Here is a 24,307-nt window from a genome sequence, read left to right as displayed (position 1 = left end):
TAAAAGGAAAAACAAAAATACAGTGAGGAAGGGATTCTTAAAGTCAAGTTCCTATAGATGCAATTCAAGTTTCAGATTCCCTTTGATATGCTGTCCTCCCTCATCTTGATTGAATACAAAGGAGTTAGCAAGCTTCTTTTCACTGATTCTCTTCTTGGAGTTTTATTCTTCTAAATTTACCTAAGAAGTTTTTCAGAGCCACTGGCGATTCTACCATCCTAAACTGTTATTCATAATTTAGGTAGATTATTGTTAATTTCAAATTCCAGTAGTGGTACAGAGCCAAGATTTAAATTTAGCCAAATAATTAAAGTCAGACATCATTCAGATAGAAAATAAAACCTGAAAGGACCTAAGACCCCTTTTTGGTTGCAGAGGATTTTAGTCTATTGCCTCTGGGGAAATAATAGATTTTTGAGAAATTGGGTCCTTGCTGGCCACAGTTCAACAAATGCATGCAAATGTGCATCTGTGAAATAAATCTGCCACAGATGCGGCACCTGGAAATGAGGTCTCAACTAGGAAGCCATTTATTATCACAATAAATCATATCAGTAATCTATGCAGGCACCCACACCTTTTTTTAAAAAAATATGTAACAGGTATTTTAAGACCAGCTCATTTGAAAAGATGATGAGCAGGTGATTGTATGCAGTACATAAAGGACAACTCACACATGCTCTTAGAATTTAATGTCCTTACATTCATATGTAAACTTGAGAAAGGCTTTGCACAGTGCCTAGACTGATCTCTGAAGGCAGGCCAAGTGTCTAAACTTCAGATTGTAAAAAGAACATTATGCCATGAATGCCTCTGGAGAGCTAATCCCTTCTTAATTGCCTACCTAGAGTCAAGGTGAAAGCCAATCTCTTGCCTTTAAAAGTTTCCTGTCTTTGTCCATAATTAAAGTGACATAGGCTTGCCTCTCTGCTGTCCTTCTGAGTAGTGGAGGGAAGAGTCCCCAGTACAGCACAGTTGGTGGAGGAGGGGTGGGGGGGAAGGGGGAGGGCGGTTCCCTCTGTGCTTGTCAGCCTCAGATGCTTGTTAACATTGGGAAATCACCCATGGCTTTCTCTCAATTAGGTTGAGACCCTATCGTCATGGTAACATTTTCGTAACAGAAAATCAGAATAGCAACACCCAAAAGCAATAGTGATGAGAAAGAAAAGAAAGAGAGAGAGAGAGAGAGAGAGAGAGAGAGAGAGAGAGAGAAAGAAAGAAAGAAAGAAAGAAAGAAAAAAAGAAAGAAAGAAAATTCCAGGTTTCTTTCCCTGTCCCACCACATTTCCTTTATTTGGAGATCTTTGGACCAGGCTCCTCTTTCCTACGATCATTTGCCATGCCCCTGCCCCCAACCTGGCATCCGAAACATATTGATATGGGGGGAAAGACACAAGACAACTCAGGAAGGAGGAGGCTGAGGAAGCTTCCAGGCAAGGAAGGATATAAACAGTGGATATGCATCAAGACATGGTCCTCCCAATGTAACAGTCATACCTCCACCAGCTTAAATTTTAAAAGTTAGAAAATAGTTTCTTCCTTAATATGCCAATGTTCGGGTTATTCTTTTACATGAAATCACTATATACAGTCCTTAAAATAAGAAATCCTTCACCAAACTAGTTTATATAGAATTATATGAAATATCATAACTTAATGAAAACAGAGCCCTATACGAAGTAAAAATAACATGTATGTTAAAATATAAAATGAAAGTTACTATTCTCAAGACAGAGGCTATTTTGGAAAAGATGTCATTAATTAGCTATTGTAAGAAACCTACTTCTATATAGTATACTTAAAGTTAGAAATTACCCACAAGTCTTAGTCAACCCCATCTACTATGATGAAAAAAATCAAACAACAAAGGAGAGAAATTCCAAGAGATATATTGGACTTCTTCCCGCATGGAGTGCCCTTTAAAAACCAGGTTCCGTGTACTTCCATGGGCGATGTGTTGTTGCCCTATTACTAACTACTACACATGAGTAACTTTGCTTACTAAGTTGATTATTCCAGAATTTTCCAAGCAACAAGTTAAGCTGATGAGTGTTTCCAGAGTCACCATCCAATTCCCTTTGTGAAAGGAGGTTCTAAATTTGCCCTTTTCCAGTCTTCAGCACCTCATCAGTCCTCCACGGGCTCTCAAAATTGATATCTAGCGGTTCTGTGATGACTTCGGCCAATTCATTAAGTACTCTAGGATGCCAGCCATTGGGACCTGTGGATTTGAACATAACTGGGTTACTGAGGTTCTGTTTTACCCATTCTGCCCCTAGTCCATCATGGATGCCTGTTCCCATCTTCAAGCCAGGCTTGTACCTTTCTGGTTACTTCGTAGACTTTTGAAGAACAGCTTTCCATGCCTCTGCTTTTTATGCATTCATTTTTTCTTTTAAGATGATAAATGAAGAAAGAATTGTATTCTTCTCAAGCCTTTGGTTTACTTTTAAATGGCCTACTTATCTTTTTTTTTTTTTTCTTTCTTTCTCTTGTAAACTAAAACCCTCAATTTTACCTTGTGTTTGAAATTTTTCACTCACATTATTCAATAACATGTTAGCAACTTTTAATATCAGACCTTTAGTCAATATCCTGCTGAGGCTCCAAATATTAATGGCTGCCTGTCTTGCGTGCAAAGAGAACTTCTGTATTCAACTTGTAACTGCAGCCGCTAGTGCTAATTTCCGAATGCTTCTTCCAAAATAAAGACGATTCACAATCATCTTTAATCATTATCATTTGTCTGCAGAAACAATGATTTCTTCTGCAAGGAATTTAAGAAGCAGGAGTTAGAGGGAGACAAATAGGAATTTCTGTGAAAGCAATTGCCTAGCAGAATGCATTTTCTGTGTGGTCATGGGTGTCCAGGGCCTCCGGTTTACATTACATTAATCATATCCACATGACATGTCCACATGACAGGTGTTGACAGTTTTAACCCCTGTATTGTCACGCTGACTCCTCTGAAACTGAAAGACAGCCACAGATGATAGTTTTCTGCCCACCCATTATACTCTACCATGTGCTGAGAACCCCCTGGCAGGCTCAGGATGGACAAAGGAGAGGAGGAAAGGAACAAAAACAACTAAGACTTGCTTCTGGCATTTGTGTTTCTTGGATCCAACCGTTCGGTTTGGGGTTTTGAGTTTTTTTCCCTTGGGCTTCTTGTTGTTTATTAGACAAGGTTCTTTGCTGATTGAATATGTTGTTCTGTTTTCCTAGTTGATCTCACTTCACCCTCATACTGGGGTTTATTCTTTGATACTTAATAATGCTCCTCAAACATAAGCCATACTGCAGATTCCACAAAGACTCCTTTAAAGAACAGTTCCACCCATCTCCCTAAGACTTCTCAGAATGTGCCATTCTCACCCTTGCTCTTGCAATGGCCACCAGCTGACTACACCATGCAGCTAGTATGTCATTATCTATTAGTCTGGGAGACAACATCAGTCAATCTCAGCTGGTAGGAACTATAACTGACACAGCTTAATTATCCTCCTTTCTAGGGAGAAAACTATTTATAGTTCTCTGTTTTGGTATTTGGCTGTAACTCTAAGAAAACATTACTAATAATTAACGTATTAAAAATTACCTTTGAAAAATCTAGCCTAATTTAATGTCTCTATTAAAATTACCTTGTGTTATAGTCTGTGGTAGAGTAATTGTTACTCTATCTTGACAAGCAAAGTTCCTGGGACAGTCTGGAAGGGGACTGGGGGGTGTAAGTCAAAGTCCTTGAGAGGAGAGATTATTGAAACACAAAGAGGTTAAAGTTACTTCATTTTCTCATGCTGTAGTAAGGAAGTAAATAACAAGGTATTAACACCAACTTTTACAGTTAGTGTGTTGTACAAGAGTCCTAGCTATTGTTATCAGGGAGAAGAGCAAGTATCAGAGAAAAGCCTGGAGCAAGGATGCTGGTGACTAGGCGGAAGGGAGAGATGTTGGCTGTGAGAGAATGGGTCTATAATAAAGCCGCCCTAGATGAGGCAGAACTCTAAGTGAAGTCAGCTGAATGTTTTTCATGGTTTCCCATGTTCCACGCACACATAAAGAGAGTTAGCACCTCTGGAGATGGGACGCACACACTCACTTCACAAATCTAACCACAGACCAACCGCCTCCAAAAGCTCCCTTGTTTTGGGTTCCACGAAAAGCAAATCAAATTTATTCAACAAGCCCAGTCTTGCAATCTGCCATTTTTCATTCCCTAGGGAAGAGGGCGGGAGGCAGACAAACAGAATTTCCACCATTGGCTCATGGCGAGTTTCAAGTTGGGGGAGCAGTGATGAAGCACAGTCATTAGCAGAGCCCCTGTTGCATCGCAACTTAAGAAATGTTAATATTTTCCCTGTTACTAATGTTCTGAGTGTTCTGATGACTGATGGGCATTGTGACATCCCACTGCCTGGTCTTCGCAGGTCCCACTCACATGGAATAAAAATGAGCAGACTCAGAAGCCTGACAAGCTAAACAAACAAGTGAGACCTCTTAGGGGCAAACATGCATTCGGCAATACAGCTCTCACACCTTGCGTTTGTTTTTTCATAGCTTATTTTCTCCTTAAGTTACCTGGCATTCTCTTTTAAGGACAAATGGGTCTTTCTTTACTTCACCAAGAAACGTATCAATAGATCCATGGTCATTATATTTTCTTCTTTGGTTAGTGAGCAAGGTTGGCTTAGGTAAGATGTGTCTTCATGGTACGTAGAGTGCTCACCTAATATTTAAGAGGTCTGTCTTGGTGCGTCTACATTTCTGAATGTAAATCAATCTCTATCACATCTTGTCATTATCAACTTAAAACATCTATCTAGACCTAAAAACATCTTAACTCCTAAACAACTAAGCTTTTTTGTAAAACTAAGCTACCTGGTCTTCAACTCCATCAGAGACTTGAGAAGGAATAAACAACCAAGGTTAGGTCATGGTTCTTTTCAGACTTTTAAGAGTATGGAAATGAAACAGTAGTAAGTTCGGAATAGGCAAGGAGTTTGACCACAGTTCCAGACTGAGAGGAAAGAGTTCCATGGAGTCTACACAGGCAAGTTAGGGCTATAAGGACTGCAGAGATCAAGAGGGATTAGTTCTAGAGGGAAAAGGGAGCTAGCCTCAGGAAGGCTCAGAGACAAAGGGCCAAAAAGCCTCAGATACCAGCACAACTGAGATGGGGGTGGGTGGGAGGCAAGTTGCTGCTTCTTACTGTGGCAGTGACAGGCCAAGGCTGGCTGCTGGATGAGCCGTGAGGTAAGAACTCGAAGGAGAGGGTACAAGACTGAAGTCCACTCAGACCACTTGGATGGGAAATTGGTCCATTGCAAGCGAGCTGGTCAGATGGGGTGACACAAAATGACAGTGTCAGGGCTTCTGGACTTTCTCTCTGCATTGAGACTCAAGGTCTCCAAACTCCATCCAAAACATGATCAACAGGCAGGCCCTGCGCACCATACACAGAAGACTGGAAATCCCGGGAAGTGTGGTTTTGGGTGCTTGGTCCTCTAAGGTAGTTCTTTGAAACATACTTGGTGGCTCCGTAGATGAAAAGCCCCTGGTGATGTTGGTCTCTGAGTGTTCTGGGCTGCTCACTTGGGGCCCTATTCCTTCACTTTCCCTGTGCCCAGCTCATTTTCCTACTTGTGGTAACATTGTCATCTATTACTATTACCAACCTTTGACCATTAGCCTTAGTGTGTGTTTTCTCTTACTCCACTGATCACTAACATTATTTGTCATTTCAGCAGGTGTCTAATGCATACTATGATGGTTATGATCCACACTGTGCCACAATATTACTATTACTGTTTACTGGGGGAAATCTCTCTCCAGCAGGTACCACGTTGAGAGTGTGTGCCTGCATATAATCTCTTCCTCCTCACCGCACACCAACTTGAGAGTGAAAGCCAGAACCTAATTAATAAATGAAGAAGCTGAGGCTTTGAGATGTTGATGGGCTGCTCCAGGAAAGCTGCTAATCTAGGCCAGAATAGTTCTGCCCTATGGCAACTTCCACCTTACCAAATGACATCTATTCAGGACAGTCAAGTTTGATTTGCTGTTCACAGTAGCTGAAAAGTCTACCAAGAATCCCAAGAACAGGGCTCAGTAGGAAACGGTATTTTACAGTTGGAATTTGTCCCGGATCTGAGTTAAAAATCACTGGAGGTTTAAAGTGAGCCCTAACCCCGTTGCCTTCTGTTCTCATATGAAGAAGAAAAGAAACAGAGATATGGTAAGAAGGAGACCACATGAAGAAAAGGGCAGAGACAGGCATAAGCCACCGTAAGCCTAGAGAGCCCAGAGCCACCAGAGGCTCCAGAGGGCAAGGAAAGATGCTCCCCTCTGGGCCTTGAGAGGAATCCAGCCCTCCTGATACCACGGTCTTTTACTTCAAGCCCTCGGAAACAGGATGGACAGGCGCTCTGGTTTTTTAAGCCACCAAGCTTGTGCTAGCTGTCATCTCATCCTTAGGTAGCACATATCCTCTTCATCAGCAGATATAACAGTGAAATGCTCCTAGGGATAGTTTTAACTGCTTTGTTGTTCTTAGAATATGCAAATGTGAATTTTAGTGAACGTGAATTTTGTTTTCACACAGAACGTGCAGTGTCATGCGAAATATCTAAGAGTTTATTTATATAGTGCACAAAATACCTATTTTGAGTTTGTTTACATCATTAATTATATGAAAACACTGGGCCTCTTTCTACTCTATAAATGACACAGACAGCTTGAATTATGTAAAACATAATTTACCAAACAATATTAAAGACTACAATATATATTTATTGATGTATATATGTATATAATATATATTTATGTATATATATATCACATGCTAATACATCTCATTAAAAAAAGAAGCACTAGAAACTGTCAAGAGACAGACTTTTCTAGATTTCTATTTTCCCCTTAAACATTCACACTTTATCATTAAAAATAAACATTGCCTATTGTCTTTCTTGAACTTCTGGGTTCAGGGGCTAGAGAGATGAGTCAGCAGTTAAGAGCTCTAGAACACCCACATGGCAGCTCCTGAGAATCTGATACCCTCTTTATGATGCTATAAACCCCTGCATGTGCAGATGTGTGTGCACACATGTATACATACACACAGATAAATTTTTATTTTTTTATTCTTTTGGTTTTTGAGACAGACTTTCTCTGTGTCATAGCCCTGGATGTCCTGGACTTACTATGTAGACCAGGCTGGCCCTGAACTCACAAAACTCCACCTGCCTCTGCCTCCTAAGTGCTGGGATTAAAGCTGCTTCAGTGTTTTGTTTGTTTGTTTGTTTTGTTTTGTTTTGTTTTTTAAAGAAAAGGGAAATACTGGAATCACTTATCTATTTTCAAGTTAATCCTCCAAATACCCTACTCTGAAGACTTGTGGCTTACCCACAGCAGCTCTTTCAAGTGGAAATGGTGCTACACATAAGAGCATGGTCAGTGGAGCCACAGGCAACAGCAGTGCCTGCCACGGAAACAGGTTCATTCACACTTGCTGTGGCCACGGAAGAGTGCCACATACTTCCATTTTGTCATACCACATTCAAAATGGAAAAAACAAAAGCCAAGTACACAGAGGCTGAGATGAAGTGAAATTACTATTACTTCTGTTGCTTCTGCTAGGCTGTTATAGAGACGGCTTTTTAAGGTTATTGCAGCGTGGAGGTGGTGTGAAACACAGACTGATTAGCATTCGTGTGCCAGCATTTGTGCCCATCATTGCTTTTCTGGCAGTGCACACTTCTACAAGGTGAAAAAGCAGATACAGGCATGACATTCTTGTGACATTATATCTCGAGAGTCGCCTGGAGGGAACCCTTGGAGGTCTTCAGACCACACTTTGAGACCCGCTGTGCAACTGCATTTCTAGACACCACAAACCAGAGAGATCACAAGCTCCACAAGTCTCAGACCAAGTCCTCAGTCTGAAATTTATTATACTTTGCCCTTTCATGTGAGGGCACCTTCTGAACCATCACTCCACACTTACCCTCCCAGCCTCCCATCTGGCTTAGTCCCACAGAGCTGGGACCTTCCTGTCTTGAAAGTGAGATGACCTTTCCTGTCTTCTGAGAGGCTTTGCAAAGATGGCTGGTCTGCTCACAAACACATGCTTCTCTTGGGGGCTTAGCTTGCCAGCCTTGAAAATAGCAAGGGCTTTTAAAGCGACTTGGGCGTTTCTGCATACAGGCAGTCTGCTTTATCAAAATTACCCGTGCTCTCCTAGCATCCAGACTCAGCTCCCAAAGACCGAAGCGAAGCGTGGCCTCTGCTGGGCTTTGACCTCACCTGCCAAATTGAAATGGGCAGGGAAGCAAGACAAGAGCCTTAATCCTCTTTAGCAATTCCACCCAGGGCATATTTGCATGTTTAGTGGCAGCCAGAAGGAAGGGTTCAGGGGAGATATAACATTTTCCATTGCTTTCTTTGTCTCTGATTTTGGCAGGGGGAAGGGGACCCTTCAGACAATAGCATGCTCCTATGGACTAGCAGCTCGGGCCATTAAAGGAGCAGGTGGATACAAAGTCAAGGGAACAACCCTCAAGAGGCTGGCCTCACCTTAATGAACTCTGAGGAGGTGGGAACGGGCTACCTGCAGCAGCCAAACATGTAAAGCAGGCCGCCTCTCATCATGCCCTTGAGTTCTCAACCATGCACACTTGCCCTTAGGCAACGATTGTACCCAGGAGAAGTGTGAAACGGGCAGCTTCCCGTTTAGCTCCAGTCCCTGTGCCCTGTGAAGTGAATGTGGGTGTAGAAGCAAGGTGACCAGAGGGGATGGCAGAATGGTCTTCCATGGCCGGTCAGCTTCCAATCTCTCTGTCAGATAGGACTACCACCAAGTCCCGTATCTCTGAGGGCTGGGGCAATTACGGTTTGGAACAATATTTGACATCATGTAAGTACCACCCTATACAGAGACGTGAAATGATGCATTTTTGTTCACTCACTGAAAATTGTAGTCACCCCTAAGGAGGAATTGATTCTCAGGCACATCTTCCAAACAGAGCTATAAGGGGCATTCAGCAGCATTATTGAGTTAGTCACCCACAAATGTTATTAAAATAGACCATGAGTAATGTGTGTGCTTTAAGCACTGTTTAGCCATTAACTTTTAAAATTTTCATTTAGCTTTGTGAAGCATGCCCAATAGAACCTAACTGCCACAGATATAGTCCTCAGCTTGTTGAAGCATAAAGATCTCTTTAATTGTTTTAAAGACACAGACTTTCCCTCTAGGTACATGTATGTGCGCATATGCGCACATACACACATTACAACATTATATGTTTATTTTCTCCTACTGCCTCTTCATTGAGAAAAAAAAAATATTACTTTAAAAGTGACCAGAATTTCAAGAACTTCAAATGCATTTATATAAAATGCACTCTTTATGGAACAAGTTGGTACCAAACAGGTTTCAGATCTCTTGCATTAATTGAAGTCTCTGCTGCCTTTAGATTGAGAACATTTTCCCAGTAAAATGATCATCTTCTAAAAGTGGTTCTTAAACAGAAATATAGATTTCTTTTTCTTGACAGAAAGAGTTAGGTGGGTAAAAGCCATGTCCCAGAATTTTAAGTGCAAATATGACACAAGCGGCCTCTCTTTGCTTGCACCATATAGTGTGTAACAGGCAATCACATACTATAGCAGTGCTTGAATAATTGTTTTTCCTTTTAATTTGGAGTAGTTGGTTTGTTCTCATCCATTCTTCCACTGTTGGGTCTTGAAATACTACTGTTCGTCCCATGAGGAATCTGCCCCACTTCAGCAAAGACATTGGAGACACAGATAATCCCTGAAAGTCTCCTTGGAAACTGAGATCCCAGAGATGAAACGGAAAGCACCTGCATTTCCTGGAACTAATAGCAGATCCATGGAAAATTCCCTAAGCAGAAATACAGCCCAGTGGGTTGGCTATTTTTCAGAAAATGTACAGTAGGATAAAAGAATTTTAGAATCCCTCTTATCTGTGTGACACAAGACATACTTTTTAGCACTGGCTTCTCTCCATCAGAAATGCACATATGCGTGTATTAATGCTTTATTTCTATATTTCTCATTCCTGTTGAAACTAAATATAAAGTAACCTTTCTCGTTTAAGAAGCTGTTTTTATTTCCAGACGTAATGTGCAGAAGTCGTGCTACTTAACACTACATTACATTCACAGATCATGCAAGTTAAATAAAGACACCTTGCAGGTTTCTTAATATAGACTCCTGCTAAGGTTAGTTATGCACCTGCCGCCTTAACATTCAGATTGGGGGGCAGGAGAAAAAGCCGTAGTTAGAAATCACACTTGCATTGCAAGTGCTTAGAATTTCAAGGTTCATTTAAGAGCATCACAATCAAGAATTTAATTATGCCAAAAAGGAAACCACATCTTTCTAACGGTTCAGATCATGTCCCTCTGTATTCCTCTCCCCTATACCGCAAAATGAACCAATCCCTTTAGCCTCCGTGCACCCATTCTCTGATACATGAAATAAAGAGGCCGACTCAGTGATTTGGAAGTATCCTCCGTCCTACTGTGTTGTGACTTTAAGATGTGCAAGGACAGACTGCAGAGGAAGCAGAAGAGAGCCAGGGCCAAGGCATATAGTCAACTCAATCCCCAAACAAAACAGCATTTACTGTGGTCCTCCAAAAGCCGTCCCATAAGGCAGTGGGCTTGTGGCAACTCAGTACAGAAGATCAGTGAAGTATTTTAGGATAACAGAATCACCCAAATCCCCCACTGTCCTGTAACACTTCAGATTTTTCTATTAATATTCTGTTGTAAAATAAAAACAAATAAGTACAAGCAAGAATCCATCTCATAATCTATAGCTGTGAGGTGGGGATGTAGCTCGGTTGGTACAGTGCTTGCCTAGAATGCACCAAATGCAGAGTTCAGTTCCCAACATCGCACAAAACTGGGCAGAGTGGCTTACATTGTAATCCCAGGGCCTGGGAAGTGTAAAGAAAAAGAACCCAAAGTTTAAAGTTATTCTAGGCTATATGTGACCTGTTCATGGCCTGACTGCAGTATAGAGCGCCTGCCTCTCAAACATGAATTCCATCCAATTGATGTGCCTTGACATGAGTGTACTATACTAAGTGCCCGGGGCAGGGGAGTGACGTATGCCAGAACCAACAAATCTAGTAAAATAAATAAATAAATAGATAGATAAATAAATAAATAAATAAAACCAACTTCTAATGCCACTGACAAAGTGATCGTATTTGGAAGCTACTGTGCACATATAGTATAATCCTTTACACCGGGAATTACATAAATAATTCACTGGGGTGGTAGATGCTCTTTGGACTGGATCAGCTGACATAGAGTCTAGGTGGTAAGTCTTATTCCTCCAGGAAGCAAAGCAAAGGTCCCCGGGCAGTTGTCTGCTTAGGAATACAATTCCTGAACAAAGGAAGAAGGAAAAAAAAAAAATAGAATGAAATGGCAGAGAAAAAGCAAATGCAAGGTGCATGATGGGATCAGACACTGGACTCTGTGTTGCTCAATTGCATGCTGTTTCCCCAGGAGTCTTAAAAAACACATCTCGGAATCCTGCAGGTAGAACACAAGAGGGAAAATTTCTCCATCAGCATCTATTACCTATCAAAGCCATCCTCTTAAGCATTAATTTCCCTGCACTTCCTGTTTATCCATGTGAGTGCTTCGTCAGCTCCTGCGTGGAGTGCATGACAGAGTGAGTAAAGCTGCCGGAGCTAAAGCATCAAGCAAGCACAAGCCTAAACCAATGAGCTGTCAACTTGTACCTGGGTGATGTCAGCTGAAGTCTGGGTGGAATTGCTTGCTCAGCAGTGACTAGAATAAGACTTAAGGCCAAGATCTTCTGAAGTGATGCACCCAAGAGCCAGGCCATCTGTATCAGTCAGCATGGTCCAATTATGCTATAGTAACAAATGACCCAGCATTTCAATAGTTTGCAACAAAGGCTTATTTCTCACTCATATTATTTCTCACAAGTCTACTTGGGGTCAGCTAGAGTTCCAAGCCATTTTCTCTGCTGAGCGTTGAGTTGACCAAACCGACTGAATCAGGAATACAGCCTGTACTGAGACTAGGGGAAAATATTTAAAGTGAGAACTTCCCACAGGTTTGTAACGATATTGCTCAGAATAAACCCTACTCATTTCTTCATAGCTTTCTTTGACCAAAGCATGTCAATAGTTTAAAGGGCAAGGGCTCTCAATAACACTTCAAGGATATTGAGAGTGCAATGATAGAACACACCACAGTATAGCCTGGCAAGTTGGCCCAGTGGGTAACAGCTTACTGTACATGCTGAAGACCTGAGTTTGGATGCTCAGCATCATCCACATGGAAAACTAGGCATATGAAACTTGTCTGTAAACTCAGTGTGGAGGGACACAAGAAGGGCAGATCTTGAGGACTCACTGGCAGCACATCTAGCAAAAATATCAAGCATCAGGTGTAATGAGAGACTCTACCTCAAAATATAAGATGGAGAAAAAATAGAGGAAGATGCCTGACACAGGTGCCTGGACACATGTGGACATGTGAGAAAATAAGGCACGAGCATGCCTTAAAGGGATACCCAAGCTCATTTAAGCCCTCTACTTCTATATAAATTTATCCATCTTAGAGCTGGTCAGATGGCCTCGGGTGTTAGAAATCACCAATGAAGTGACGTTTAAGCAAGTCAAGAAGAGAACGTGAATCTCCGTACTCCCTACCTGGGTAAGGGTAGCAGCCGACATAATGCTGATCATTTTATATTCTAGTTTAAATATAGACAACAAGCAATTAGACCTGTCAGTAACCAAGATAACTTCAGACTCTGTCATGTTCTATAAAAATAGTAAGGGAGTGATGCGACAGGGAGAGATGGTGTCAGTTCACAAGCTATGATCTCTCTGAGGAGGTAGCATGTAAAAAAAATCATTAAACTACACATGTAAAATCAAAACATGGTTTTACATAATACCTATCAGCATTACCATCCACTATAGGGGGCATAATTACTCTATTGTGATGTCACCCTCTGTCTTCTCATGACTTCCCACTCCTTGTCAAATCAATCTCTTCTAATTCCACTTATATGTGTGTGTGAGAGAGGGTTTCTTCTTGTACTCCTTAAGTGAAACTTTGCCAATATTGTTGGTAATTTTAAAGCTATGCAGAATATTTTATATGGCCATTATCTGTTTCTTGTTTTACGTTTTGTTGAAGTGTTTGTTTGCTTGGTTTGGGTTTTAAGGTTTTTTTTTCCTCTGAGGGTTGATTGTTTGATTTGGGTTGGGTTGGGTTTTGGTGTTTTCTGTGAATCAAAAAAACAAAACAAAACAAAACAAAAACAAAAACAAAAAACAAACAAACAAAAAATCCTTTTTTCTGATCAACTCCAGATATTTTTGCATCTAATTTTGGTGAAGAATTTCTTTTTCAGTCTGCACAGGGTTCCACTGAGCAAATATGTACTTTCAAACCTGTTCTGGAGAAATGCAGGGTGGACAGTTTGCAGACTGACCATGTGATTCTCACTCTTGGGGGTGTTTGTCCTTCCTAAATAAGTATAAAAGTGACTTGTGAATGAAAGGTGAGGTGTCCACCCAGAGGAGGAGTTACAGAAAATTACTATGATTAACCTGATCTAATAATGTTAACTCTTTAAAGCACGATGGTTCTCTAGATGGAAAATGAAAAATTCAAGAGATGTGAAGATTAAAAAGACAATTTCCCATTGCTATTTTGAAACCAGTGGGAGCCACGTGCAAAGGGAGGGCGGCAGCTGCTCAAGTCACAGAGTGGACTGTGGCCACCAGCCAACATAATGTGGGACCCTCACGTCTGGAGCAGCACGGAACTGAATCCACCTGAAAGCCTCACTTAGTCTGAAGGTAGAGCGTTCTTCAGCACCTCCACCAGAGCCTAATCTAGCTGATACTCTGAATCTGGTTTTGAGCAGGGGACTGGCTCAAGCTTGGAGCTTGGCCAGAATTTTAACTGACAAAAATTATGAGATGCTAAATGAGCATTATTTTTAGCTACTAAGTTTGTGGTGATTAATTATGCAGTAATAGAAAATGAATACAACGTGTAACTGGATTTATCAACTTTGGTGTTCTGTTAAACAGCTAAATAATGACTCTTTCCCATCTTTCCAATGTGCACCATTAATTCTCCTGAAAGGAAGGAATTCAACTGGGACAGCGTAAGGAGGTCAGTGATGGAGAGCCTGGGTCCAACGTGGGACAGACTAATTAGAAATATCATCAGCCCACTGAGCAAGGTATGTGACCAATGACTGTAAAGGAAGAGTCAAAAAGACCAGGATAAATGACCATATACAGAGCTACAGTGATAGGAATCAGAGCAAAACCAACTGATTTTCCTTCTATTAATTAGCATGTGGGTCAGTAGTAACAGGGAGATCATGAAATAAAGATATCACATACTCAAGATATTTTCTTCGTTATGAATTCATAAGATCATAGGCTGTATGTCAGAAGAATTTACATAATAAAGGACATGAAAAGGCATGTCCATCTGATAGTTTTATCTCCCCTTTCTCTAATATAATGAAAGGCTTTCGTCTAGTTCCTAGCCTCACTTACTAGTAGATAAGAGCCCATGAGTGGAGCTGTGGTTCACAGGATACAAAAGTAACCAGTCACATCCAGCCTCACTCTTAAAAACACTGTAGGCCAATGTTTCTGGAGAATCCAGTGTTGAGATGATAGGTCACAAGAGGGAGGAAACACGGACCCCATAAGATGGAAGGAAGCCATCTTAGACTCCAGTTCAGGACTTTGCCCATCCCTAGATGAGTGTTTGACATGTGATGGGTTTGAATTAGAGATGGGAGAAGGACCAGGTGTTTTCTCACTAAAGCAGAGCCTGGCTTATGTTGAATACTCACAAACCAAATCACCCGTGTTCCCACAGTTCGGCAGAGTCTGTCCTCCTCAGATCGTCCTCTTCGCTTAATACAATACCTAAGCACCACATAAGAACTTGCATATCAAGCTTAGTTACGACTACAAGAAACATCTGTTCTAGGCAAGCATGTGGATGTAGACTTTTCATTCTGGCAAAATTGGGAGGCAGAAGCAAGTCGATCTCTGTGAGTGTCAGACTAGCCTAGTCTATATAGTAAGAACCAGAAATTCCAGTCCATCTTTATACCTAAAGTGAATTCTTTCTTATATCAAACTATAAGAAGCATACAAATCCCATTTTCATATATGTGCATGGGAACACATATATGTACATTAAATCTATGCATGATTCCTAAGGATAAGAATAACGACAAGCTTCCTCCAGTAAAATCAAATAAATGTACTTATCCCCAAGAATGTCTCCAACTCTCACTGGTTCCATGCCCAATTGGAGGAGGTCCTCTCTCTCGTCTTCTCAGTCTCAGTTAAGCAATGCTGACCCAGAGGGAAGAACGGCATGTGCCTAGTATGCTAAAGACTTATGGTGAGAGATTAAAATTGTTATCGTGAACACTGACAAACTATGTTCACATTTGCAAAGCAGGAGGAAGAAATGAGCAGACCAGCCTCTCTGGTCCACTCACCCACTTCTTCCATTCACTTGAAATGAATTTCAAAAGACTGAAGAAGAGACAAAGGGCTAATATGTATTCTTTAACGTACAAGATTATAATTAACCTAACGTCTGTTTCAAATTTACTATTATCTATTAAGAAATAAATAATTTTACAGTCCTCTAATGTAGCTCTTAAGCTTTAAATCACTGACCATAACTAATAAGCTGCTTAATAGCAAGAATACCCTAAATAGAGCCACAGACCACAGCTTCACTGGGCATAAATCATCATCACTTTTAATGCAGAGGCAACAGCAAATCTCTGTAATTACTGGGTGCATTTTGAATCATTTTTATTATTACTGCGCTGGCCCCATTAAAAATCCAAAACACTGAACTGCATGAAATATAAAACTGGAATTATGATACACTACAAACTCTAATTGAAATTCATAAATTTTCTACTAGTATTCAGAATTATTTTGTGGCCAAAAGAATTTCAGCTCTGCTGAATTAAAGAATTAACTTTGAAAGCATTTGCTCTGTCTATGGCAGCGAGTAAGAACATTTCACACTCTAAGATTTGGGGAGTCGTTTTTGGAGCAAAAAAAAAAAATTTATATATATATATATATGAAGGCTACGTCCTACTCACTCAGGATTTTATATTTCTAAAACCAACAATGCTGTGGTAAAAAAAAAAATAGAAGTAATGAATTTAATAGAACATACTATATGCATCCCAGTTCACCAACTAACTCACCTTGCCTATCATAACCAACTCTAAAAAAAATCCTGCAATGTCACAGCATCAAAATCTCTGTGAGAATCACGACAGCATGGCACTAAATCTGCACAAGGGGAGCAAATACCTCATGGCATCACTCTTCTTTATGCGAGCAGCATAAATGAGCAGGCAGTGTGAATGGTGAAGCCATTGTGATGGGCAGCCATGCTCCGAATATAACTTTAATGGCTAATAGCAATAACGGCCTCATAAAGTATCATAATACTGCTCTGATAAACATTTTTGATAACGATGGGCCAAGTTGTTGCACTAGGCATATGAATTTGTATAAGTCTCTCTCCGTAGAACTGTTGCTTAGGCTGGAAGAGCTGGTGTCTCAAAACTGAGTAACCCTTGGGCAGTGTTGCTTTGGACAAGGTTTCAGGTTGGTGGAGCGGGGGATTTGGAACATTTGCATACACGGGATGAGGTGCCTTGATAAAGGGATCAGGTCCTGATTTTGAACTACCCAGGAACCTTATTTGCTCTGCACATATACCTCACAAACATCACCTAAAGGAGATGTTGCCCAATATTTTTCACATGAAACCATTTTATATAATACGCCGTTATATACCGTTTCCGTCTCACTTCTGCTGTTGCTTGCAAACCTTCAGATTTGGGAGCAGTTTGGACTTTAGACGTTCAGATGGCAGATGTTCAACCTGCATTATCTTTTATACAAAGCAAATAAATATTCCCTAAGTGCTGGAATTTACATAAGTATATGTGCATATATTATTTCTATCATGTGGCTGATCTTGCAATGTAATTCACCTCATATTCCTAGCCAGGTATAATAGCACATCCCTGTAATCCCAAGCACTGGAGAGGCCAGAGCCAGAAGGGACAGATGTCCAAAGTAATTCTTAATTCATGCCCAGCCCAGATTTCATAAGACCCTGACTCAAACAAAGCAAAACCAAAATGAAAACAGAAGTTGGAAGGATGGATCTATTGGTAAAGTGTTTGTATTCCCCTCACTAGCATTTAATAGTATTCTTGCTAACCAGACAGATTCCTCAAATACATTGCCTTAAGGTGATCTTAAATCATGCATTAAATAGTCCTCAAATTTCTATCTTTTTTTTTTTTTTAAATCAACTATTGGTTCATCACGGAGTCATTCTTAGTATTGAGAGTCATAAAGAAAATTGTGAATATTTGTGAATGCTCATCTGTTCTTTGTATAATGTCAAAACTGTATGTTCTTCCTCAAGTTATTTAAACTTAAATATTGTGAATCCTATTAATTATGCTCAGTTTTGCTCCATGTGCTTCAAGCACATCAGCACTGACATGAACAATCTGGATATTTAAATAGTGATTTTTTTTTTTTTTTTTTTTGAAAGTTGAAGTGTCCTCACCTACACATGCAGTCAGCTAAGGTCTAATTCTGACTTTACTATCGTGAGAGCTTTCTTCTTCAGCAATGGACCCTTGACTACTTCATGCCCTCATTTTAAGCTGCCTACATAGCTCTAGATGTCAGAAGGGGGAGGGAGCTCTGATTTAAGCAAACCAACACACAACACCACAAAACCACAACTTTGAAAAAAAAAAACGGGACATGACTTCAAATCTTGATTTCTGTCATCCCATGATCTCGAGACAGTCATTAGTTCAGCCACATGGGCTAAGAATGGCATTCTCCAGTGGCTTCCAGGCCACACAATTGCTCAAGGGGTCTGTTCTTTGCTGCTTGTCCCAAGCATTCATTTCGATGAACAACTGTAACTGTTGGGGGAGGTTAGATTTCTTGGTGATATTTTTTTCCAAAGGAGTTATATAAGGGAAAATAATAACAAGCCAATCATTCCGTTCGCCTCTGGCAGGGTAGGTCTCTGACAATGTTCCCTCTTTATGTGGGGGAAGTCAGGCTTAAGAGAGAAAAAGGCTTCTCCTCCCTCAGAGTGAAAACTAAAGCAGTTGTCTACAGAGTGCAAATCTCAACCCCTAACCCACCTGCTGCTCCACCTCTCCACTCTAGGTGTCAGATGCTGTCACCATACCATGTCAGGAGGTGACCTGCTCCTATAAGACCTTCAAATAGTCTGGGCCATGATAGTGGGGTCTGTTAATCTAGATGTCTCTATGAAATATTGTCACTGTGATTAGCACTTAAATAGTACATTTCAGTTGATTATATTGTTTTGGCTGATTCATCCACAACCCCCTACTTTCCCCAGCCCCCTGGCCCTCACTCCAACTGTAACCCCCATGCCCCAGTATTCCCCCTTCTGCGCTCGCTTGTACTGTGTCTACTACCTTAATAATGTAGGAAAGTGCTATAAGGAAACTTGATATTTTGTATCCTAACTAAAAAGTAAAAAAAACTTTAAAGGTTGGAGATGTGGCTTAGTGTACTCAGAGTGCTTGCTCAGCATACACAAGATATTAGCCTGACTCTCCTGTACAGGGAAGGATGGAGGAGAAAGACTGTAAGTTACTACACCTGAGTCAACTAATTATCCTGCATAATAATATGAGCAGGCTTCATCCAATCAATTGAAGGCCTTGGAGGAAACACTGAAGTGCCCTATAAAAGAGGGAATTCTACTCCCAGGCTACCTCCAGACTCAACACTGCAACGTCAGCTTTTCCTTTAATCTCAGACTACTGGTCTCTCCATCGGACAGTCAGACCCACAAAGGCCCCTCAGTTGTATGACACAATCCCTTAAGAGAGGACACACAGACATTTTATAATTCTGTTTATCCAAAACAGATATTCTGCCAGAGATTTGGGGACCCTCCTCTTCTTTCTGCCTTGTGTCACCACTGATGAACAAACCATGCTATCTATCTTGATTAAAAAAAAAAAAAAAAAAAAAAAAAAGCAAAGCAACAACAAAAATAACGCTGTAAGCTTGATTTCTCCAATGCTCTCTTTGCTAATAGAAAGCTGAGCTGCCATGAGGTTTAGGTCTTGTGGCCTCCTGCCCAAACTCTTTATCTTACTTTTACTTCTTTTCCCTAAAGTTCTTTTAAGTTATCACACCCCAGAATCCTGGCTTCCTATAGGCTCTGGATTGCTGTGGGTCCAAGTGTCATGTCTGAAGCCCTCATATGCCACCAAGGCCCTTTTCCGTCCAAGAACTGTGCTAACTACCGGGTTCCAGTTGCATTGCTTCATTCAAGTTTGACAGCTAATGAGTCAAGTGCACTAAGTGTGTCCCGACATGAAATGAACACTGGTGTGTGTGTGTGTGTGTGTGTGTGTGTGTGTGTGTGTGTGTGTGTGTGTGCGCGCGCGCTTACAGGTGCACTTGCGCTTGTCTGCGTGTGTGTTTACTACCTCAATGAGCAGAGAAGGACCTCTCCTTTATGGGTGCATTCACTAGGTACCCACCAGACCTTGTGCTTGGGCTCAGTGGGTAGTGTGAGCTAGCCACAGGGGCCCGCCTCCACATCTTATGGAAATAAGAAGACTTAAAACAGCAATTATCCTGATAATAATCTAAGATTACAATTAAACACTGTCATTTCAGGCAGGGCATTTTAAAATGCCTAGCTGGATCTGTCCTACAATTTACATAATCACAACTGATCATTATGGCTTTAGTGTAATTTCATATGTGGACTGGACTTGATTCACATAAACAAGAGCAAAACATTCTTCTGAAAAAAATTGGAAGAAAAACTGACAACACTCCAAAGCCTAAAAAACTTCTCTTAACTCCAAAATTGGATAGAAATTAAAAGAAACTATTACTTTTTAATTTTTCAATATTTTAAATGTCCTAAAATAAATTAAATTGCTATTCTCGCTTTACTATACAGACTTCTCAAGCCAGAAAGGGTCTAGGGGAAGGCAATGGGAGCTTTATAAACAGGACACTATTTCATATGCTGGAGTCAAGACAGTAGTTTACATTCTTAAACAAGGGTAATTCTAAATGAAACTGGGTCAGGTTCAGAGGTTAACTTGGATTAACTTGGATCTGCGGTTCATGATTTTGTAGTTCTCAGAATAACACATTAAGACATCAAGTAGAAACCACATAGAAGGTTGATTATGCAAAATGCCCCAGGCTCAGCACCCAGGATGTGCCTGCTCTGCCACTGGGAGCTGCTGGCCTGGCCACACTAATTCATCAACTCCACTCCCAGGAGGCTCTGCAAGCCTGCGCACTTCCTTTCAGCTGGTGTCTTTTTAGCAATTATCAGAACTCTCCCATCTGCAAGGTTTGCCTCTTACTGCTGTTCTGCTTATTAAATTAATTGCACAGATCTCTATAAGGGATACAAGACACAAAGCAAAACCACAGCCAGTTTGAAAGTAGGGAGGCAGGGCTAGGACCGGATGGTTTGTCTCTGGGATACCAGGGGAAGGAAGGAACTGGCTGGCCCCAGAAGGCACTGCAGGCTGCCTTCTTCTTACTCCTCAGCTGATGGAAAATGAGAACTGACGTGCCCTATCACTAAAGGGGAAAAAAGCCTTCTGCCCCTGCCTCCTGAAGCCTGCACACAGACCTTTCTCCTCAGAGGAAAATTCCAATAAGTTCAGACACATGCCACCCATGTGCTCGTATGTACCCTGTACATGCATGCAGACTTACACAGCACAATGGTATTTTACTATACCACCAAATTGTATTCCTCCTTGGACTCCTGTCCATATTGTCTTTATTAGTAGTTAAAAGTACAAGGTTAATTATTACTGAACAGAAATAGCCAACACCAATAATTTCCTTACTGAGGTAAAACCTAACTCATTTATTTGATAGTTCTGTTAATAGTTTGGTAAACATAATCTTGATGTCAGAAAATTAGATTTACCCATATACATTAAGGGGTAAGCCATTTTGAGGGAAACAGAATAACCATTCTAAGAAAAAGTGGCTGAAGACTCTTAGCTGTATATATTTTTAGAACTCCTCCCAAACCAGATCTAAAATTAGAAAACTTTTTTTTACTAACTTCATTCTTTTATATTTTCAAGAGTTATTTTTATTTAGGTGATTGCATATATACATGTGTGGTGTTCACAGAGGCCAGAAGCCAGAGTTACAAACAGATAGTTGTGAGCCGCCTGAGATGGGTCCTGAGACTTGAACTCAGGTCCTTTGGAAGAACAGCAAGCACTTTTAGCCACTGAGCCACTCCTACTCCTTAAGTTTATAAACACACTATATAAACACATGCATTTTAGTGACATTGTATAAACTGGGGAGCATCTAAAATTGTCATAATGATATTTTTAAATGCTTTCTATTACAAAAAATACTTCAAAGTATCCAACCCCACTTTATTTAATTGTTTTAAGATTTTGAGTTTTTTACGTGTGTGTGTGTGTGTGTGTGTGTGTGTGTGTGTGAGTGTACACACTCATGTATTAGTGCTTATGGATGCTAGACAAGCGTGTCGGATCCACAGGAGCTGGAGTTCCAGGCAGCTGTGAGCCACCCGATGTGGGTGCTGGGAACTGAACTCATGTCTCTTTGTAAGAGCAGGAAATACTCTTAACTACTGAGCCATCGCTCCTGTTCCTAATATTTTTAATGTCCTAAAATAAGCATTAAACTAGGAAGATAAGTGTGTGAAAAGCAAGATGAAGGAGACAGAAACCAAAGACTCAAAAAAGTGTACCCAGTATTTTCTACAACTCCTCTCTTATATAAATCCACTGCCAGGCTGCCTATGAAGCTGTCTGCAGTGAAATGACAGAGGTGCCCAGTTGCCCCATATCTGAAAAAGACACAGATATTTTATTTGCTTCATAAAATAAATAGGTTTGGATAACTCTTCAGATTGGTGTATCCAGGTGGCCAGTTCTTAGAATAAATTCTAAACTCATTAGGACTACAGACAGGTCCCTCAACAGCCTGCCTCTCTTATTGTTTGGGCCTGGAGTATCCCCCAAATTCTCATGTTAAAGATTTGGTCCCCAGCTAGGACAACTAGTGCTGGTAGGTGGTGGTTGAAACTTATGAAAGGGAGTGCTGGAAGAACTGGTCACTGCTGGCATGTATTTGAAGGTAGGTTGAGACCCTGGCTGCTTCCTTTCCTTCTTTCTCATCCCAGCAGGGATGATGTCAGCAGCTCTGAACTACTATGAGCTTCCCCCATGATGCTCTACTTCACACCACGTGACCAATGCAACAGGGCCAAGTGACCATGGGGTAAAACCTCTGAAATTAGGATCCAAAATCGATTGCCCCTCCCTTTATGTTATCAGTCTCAAACATGCTGTCCTAGTGATACACAGCAGGTGCACAGCGACCTCTGTGCTGCTTCTCGTGGGACCCAGCTACTAAGTTTCTCCACAAAGGGGGCCACTCACCCATCTAAACCTTGCGTTTGCTTTTTCATAACCTCATTCACTCAGCAAACATCTTCAGCGAGGTGCTGAACATACAAAAGCTCATAAAAATAGACAAGATCTGTGTGCAGGCCACAGGCTTGCCTACAGCTTCCAGTGCCTAGCCCACGTTGCCGCTCCCCTATTGAGATCTGTTACCTATTCTTTTCACTACAGTTCCTCTCCAAAGATTCTTCAAATCGCAGCCAAAATGAACAAATCCTTGGCACTCCCAAAGAGCTCTGTTTATATTTCTTCTTGGCATTCACGTCACACTGAAGTGGCACGTACACTTACACGTTTATACATGGATGGATTTATGCATGTGCATGTCTGTGCATACATATCTTCCTATCTTCCTTCAGATTATAAATTCCTTTAGGGAAAAATTATACTACAGCCAGCTTGGAGTTCTCCCACATAACAGTGCTTTGCATAATTGAATATAATAAATACACATATATATGCTAAATGCAGTTACCAATATTAATGATGACTAGATAATATATTAAAAGCAATACTCAGCAGAAGCATGTGACCCATTGGATCCAAGCCTTAAAAATGCTGGACTTACAGCGCTTCCCCTGGATTACACTTGTTCCCACGTCTTCTGCATATGTCCAGGCTTTCTAACTGAGCAGCCTCCAAGTCTTGTTTGCCATCAAAGCATCCCAAGGGATTAATCTCTGACAGCCCACTTGATGACGGTGCCTGTGTGGCAGCGATGAAGTGCCAGGAGCCTGCCAGGTGTGGCCTCTGTGGTGTATTCAATGATCATGTGGGTCTGTCCCCACTTTTGGGAACATAAGGTTGGCTTGGAGATGATATCTTACAACTGCCATAAAAACATCTCCCTCTTCAGGAGATGAGGGTTGGCTTTCTCACAGGTGTTTTTCTACCTGCATGAGGTTGACAGGCCAATCCTGCTCAACAGGCAGAATCTGCCAAGTATAGTCAGAGATGTGGGCAGTAAACAGTGATTTCCCTGGGCTTCTTCATCAGATTGTAATATAGGAATTGCCGATATTGATCACACAGGAACCAACCACATGGTTTATGCCTTAATTAAAATCTACACGGCTCTCTTTAGAAGGCTTTGCTTTATGGTTGACCTTTCACAATGCTAAGACACAAATGGGAAAAAGCTAGAATCACATTCTTTGTGTTCCCAGGCTATCGATATACTGATTCCATGTAAGTTTTTTTCCTAGTGTATTAGTGTTCCACGGGTGTTTATTTTCTTTGAAAGTTTAATGCACACACACATGCACACACGCACACACACACACACACACACACACACACACGATGAAAATATGTATTTTCCTATTGTCCTGTCTCACCCTCCCCCAACCCTCTCTTCTGCTTAAATCCTTCTTTCCAAGTTCTCTTCCAACTTTGGTGTCTTTTGAGTGTGAGAGAGATTCACAGAATTTAAATAGGTTTGCTTGCATGGGTGGGACATTATTTACTGGAGCATAGACAACTTAACATTAGTTTTTAAAGTTTTTATTTTAATTAGGGATTTTATGGTGGGTTCTATATGTTCTTCATGAGCTTAATACAACTTTCACAGGCTTTAAAAATAACCTATGCAGAATAGTTTATTTTTTAAATAAATTTGAACAAATGCATGTGGTCATATAACCATAACCGTAATCAAGATCTG

General features: G+C 40.9%; 1 protein-coding gene across 4 annotated transcripts in view; it reads right to left on the bottom strand.

The window, feature by feature from the left end:
- Samd5 (sterile alpha motif domain containing 5) overlaps positions 1–24,307 on the bottom strand; it is a 393,914-nt gene that overhangs the window by 348,112 nt on the left and 21,495 nt on the right. The window contains exon 2 of one of the 4 annotated variants that reach the window (XR_007832582.1): positions 2,003–2,221. The exons of 2 other annotated variants lie outside the window; for them this stretch is intronic. Coding sequence is in view for 1 of the 2 variants with exons in the window: in XM_051164255.1 (XP_051020212.1) it covers positions 2,159–2,221 (63 nt within the window). In the remaining variant the exon portion in view is untranslated. Of the gene's footprint in view, positions 1–1,386; positions 2,222–24,307 lie in introns of those variants that run through there. One more of the 4 variants, XM_051164255.1, reaches the window with a different exon arrangement.

This window comes from Acomys russatus, chromosome 21, assembly GCF_903995435.1.
Source record: "Acomys russatus chromosome 21, mAcoRus1.1, whole genome shotgun sequence".
NCBI lineage: Eukaryota > Metazoa > Chordata > Mammalia > Rodentia > Muridae > Acomys > Acomys russatus.
The sequence above is the reverse complement of the archived record's forward strand: the minus strand, read 5'-3'. Positions and strand labels throughout refer to the sequence as shown.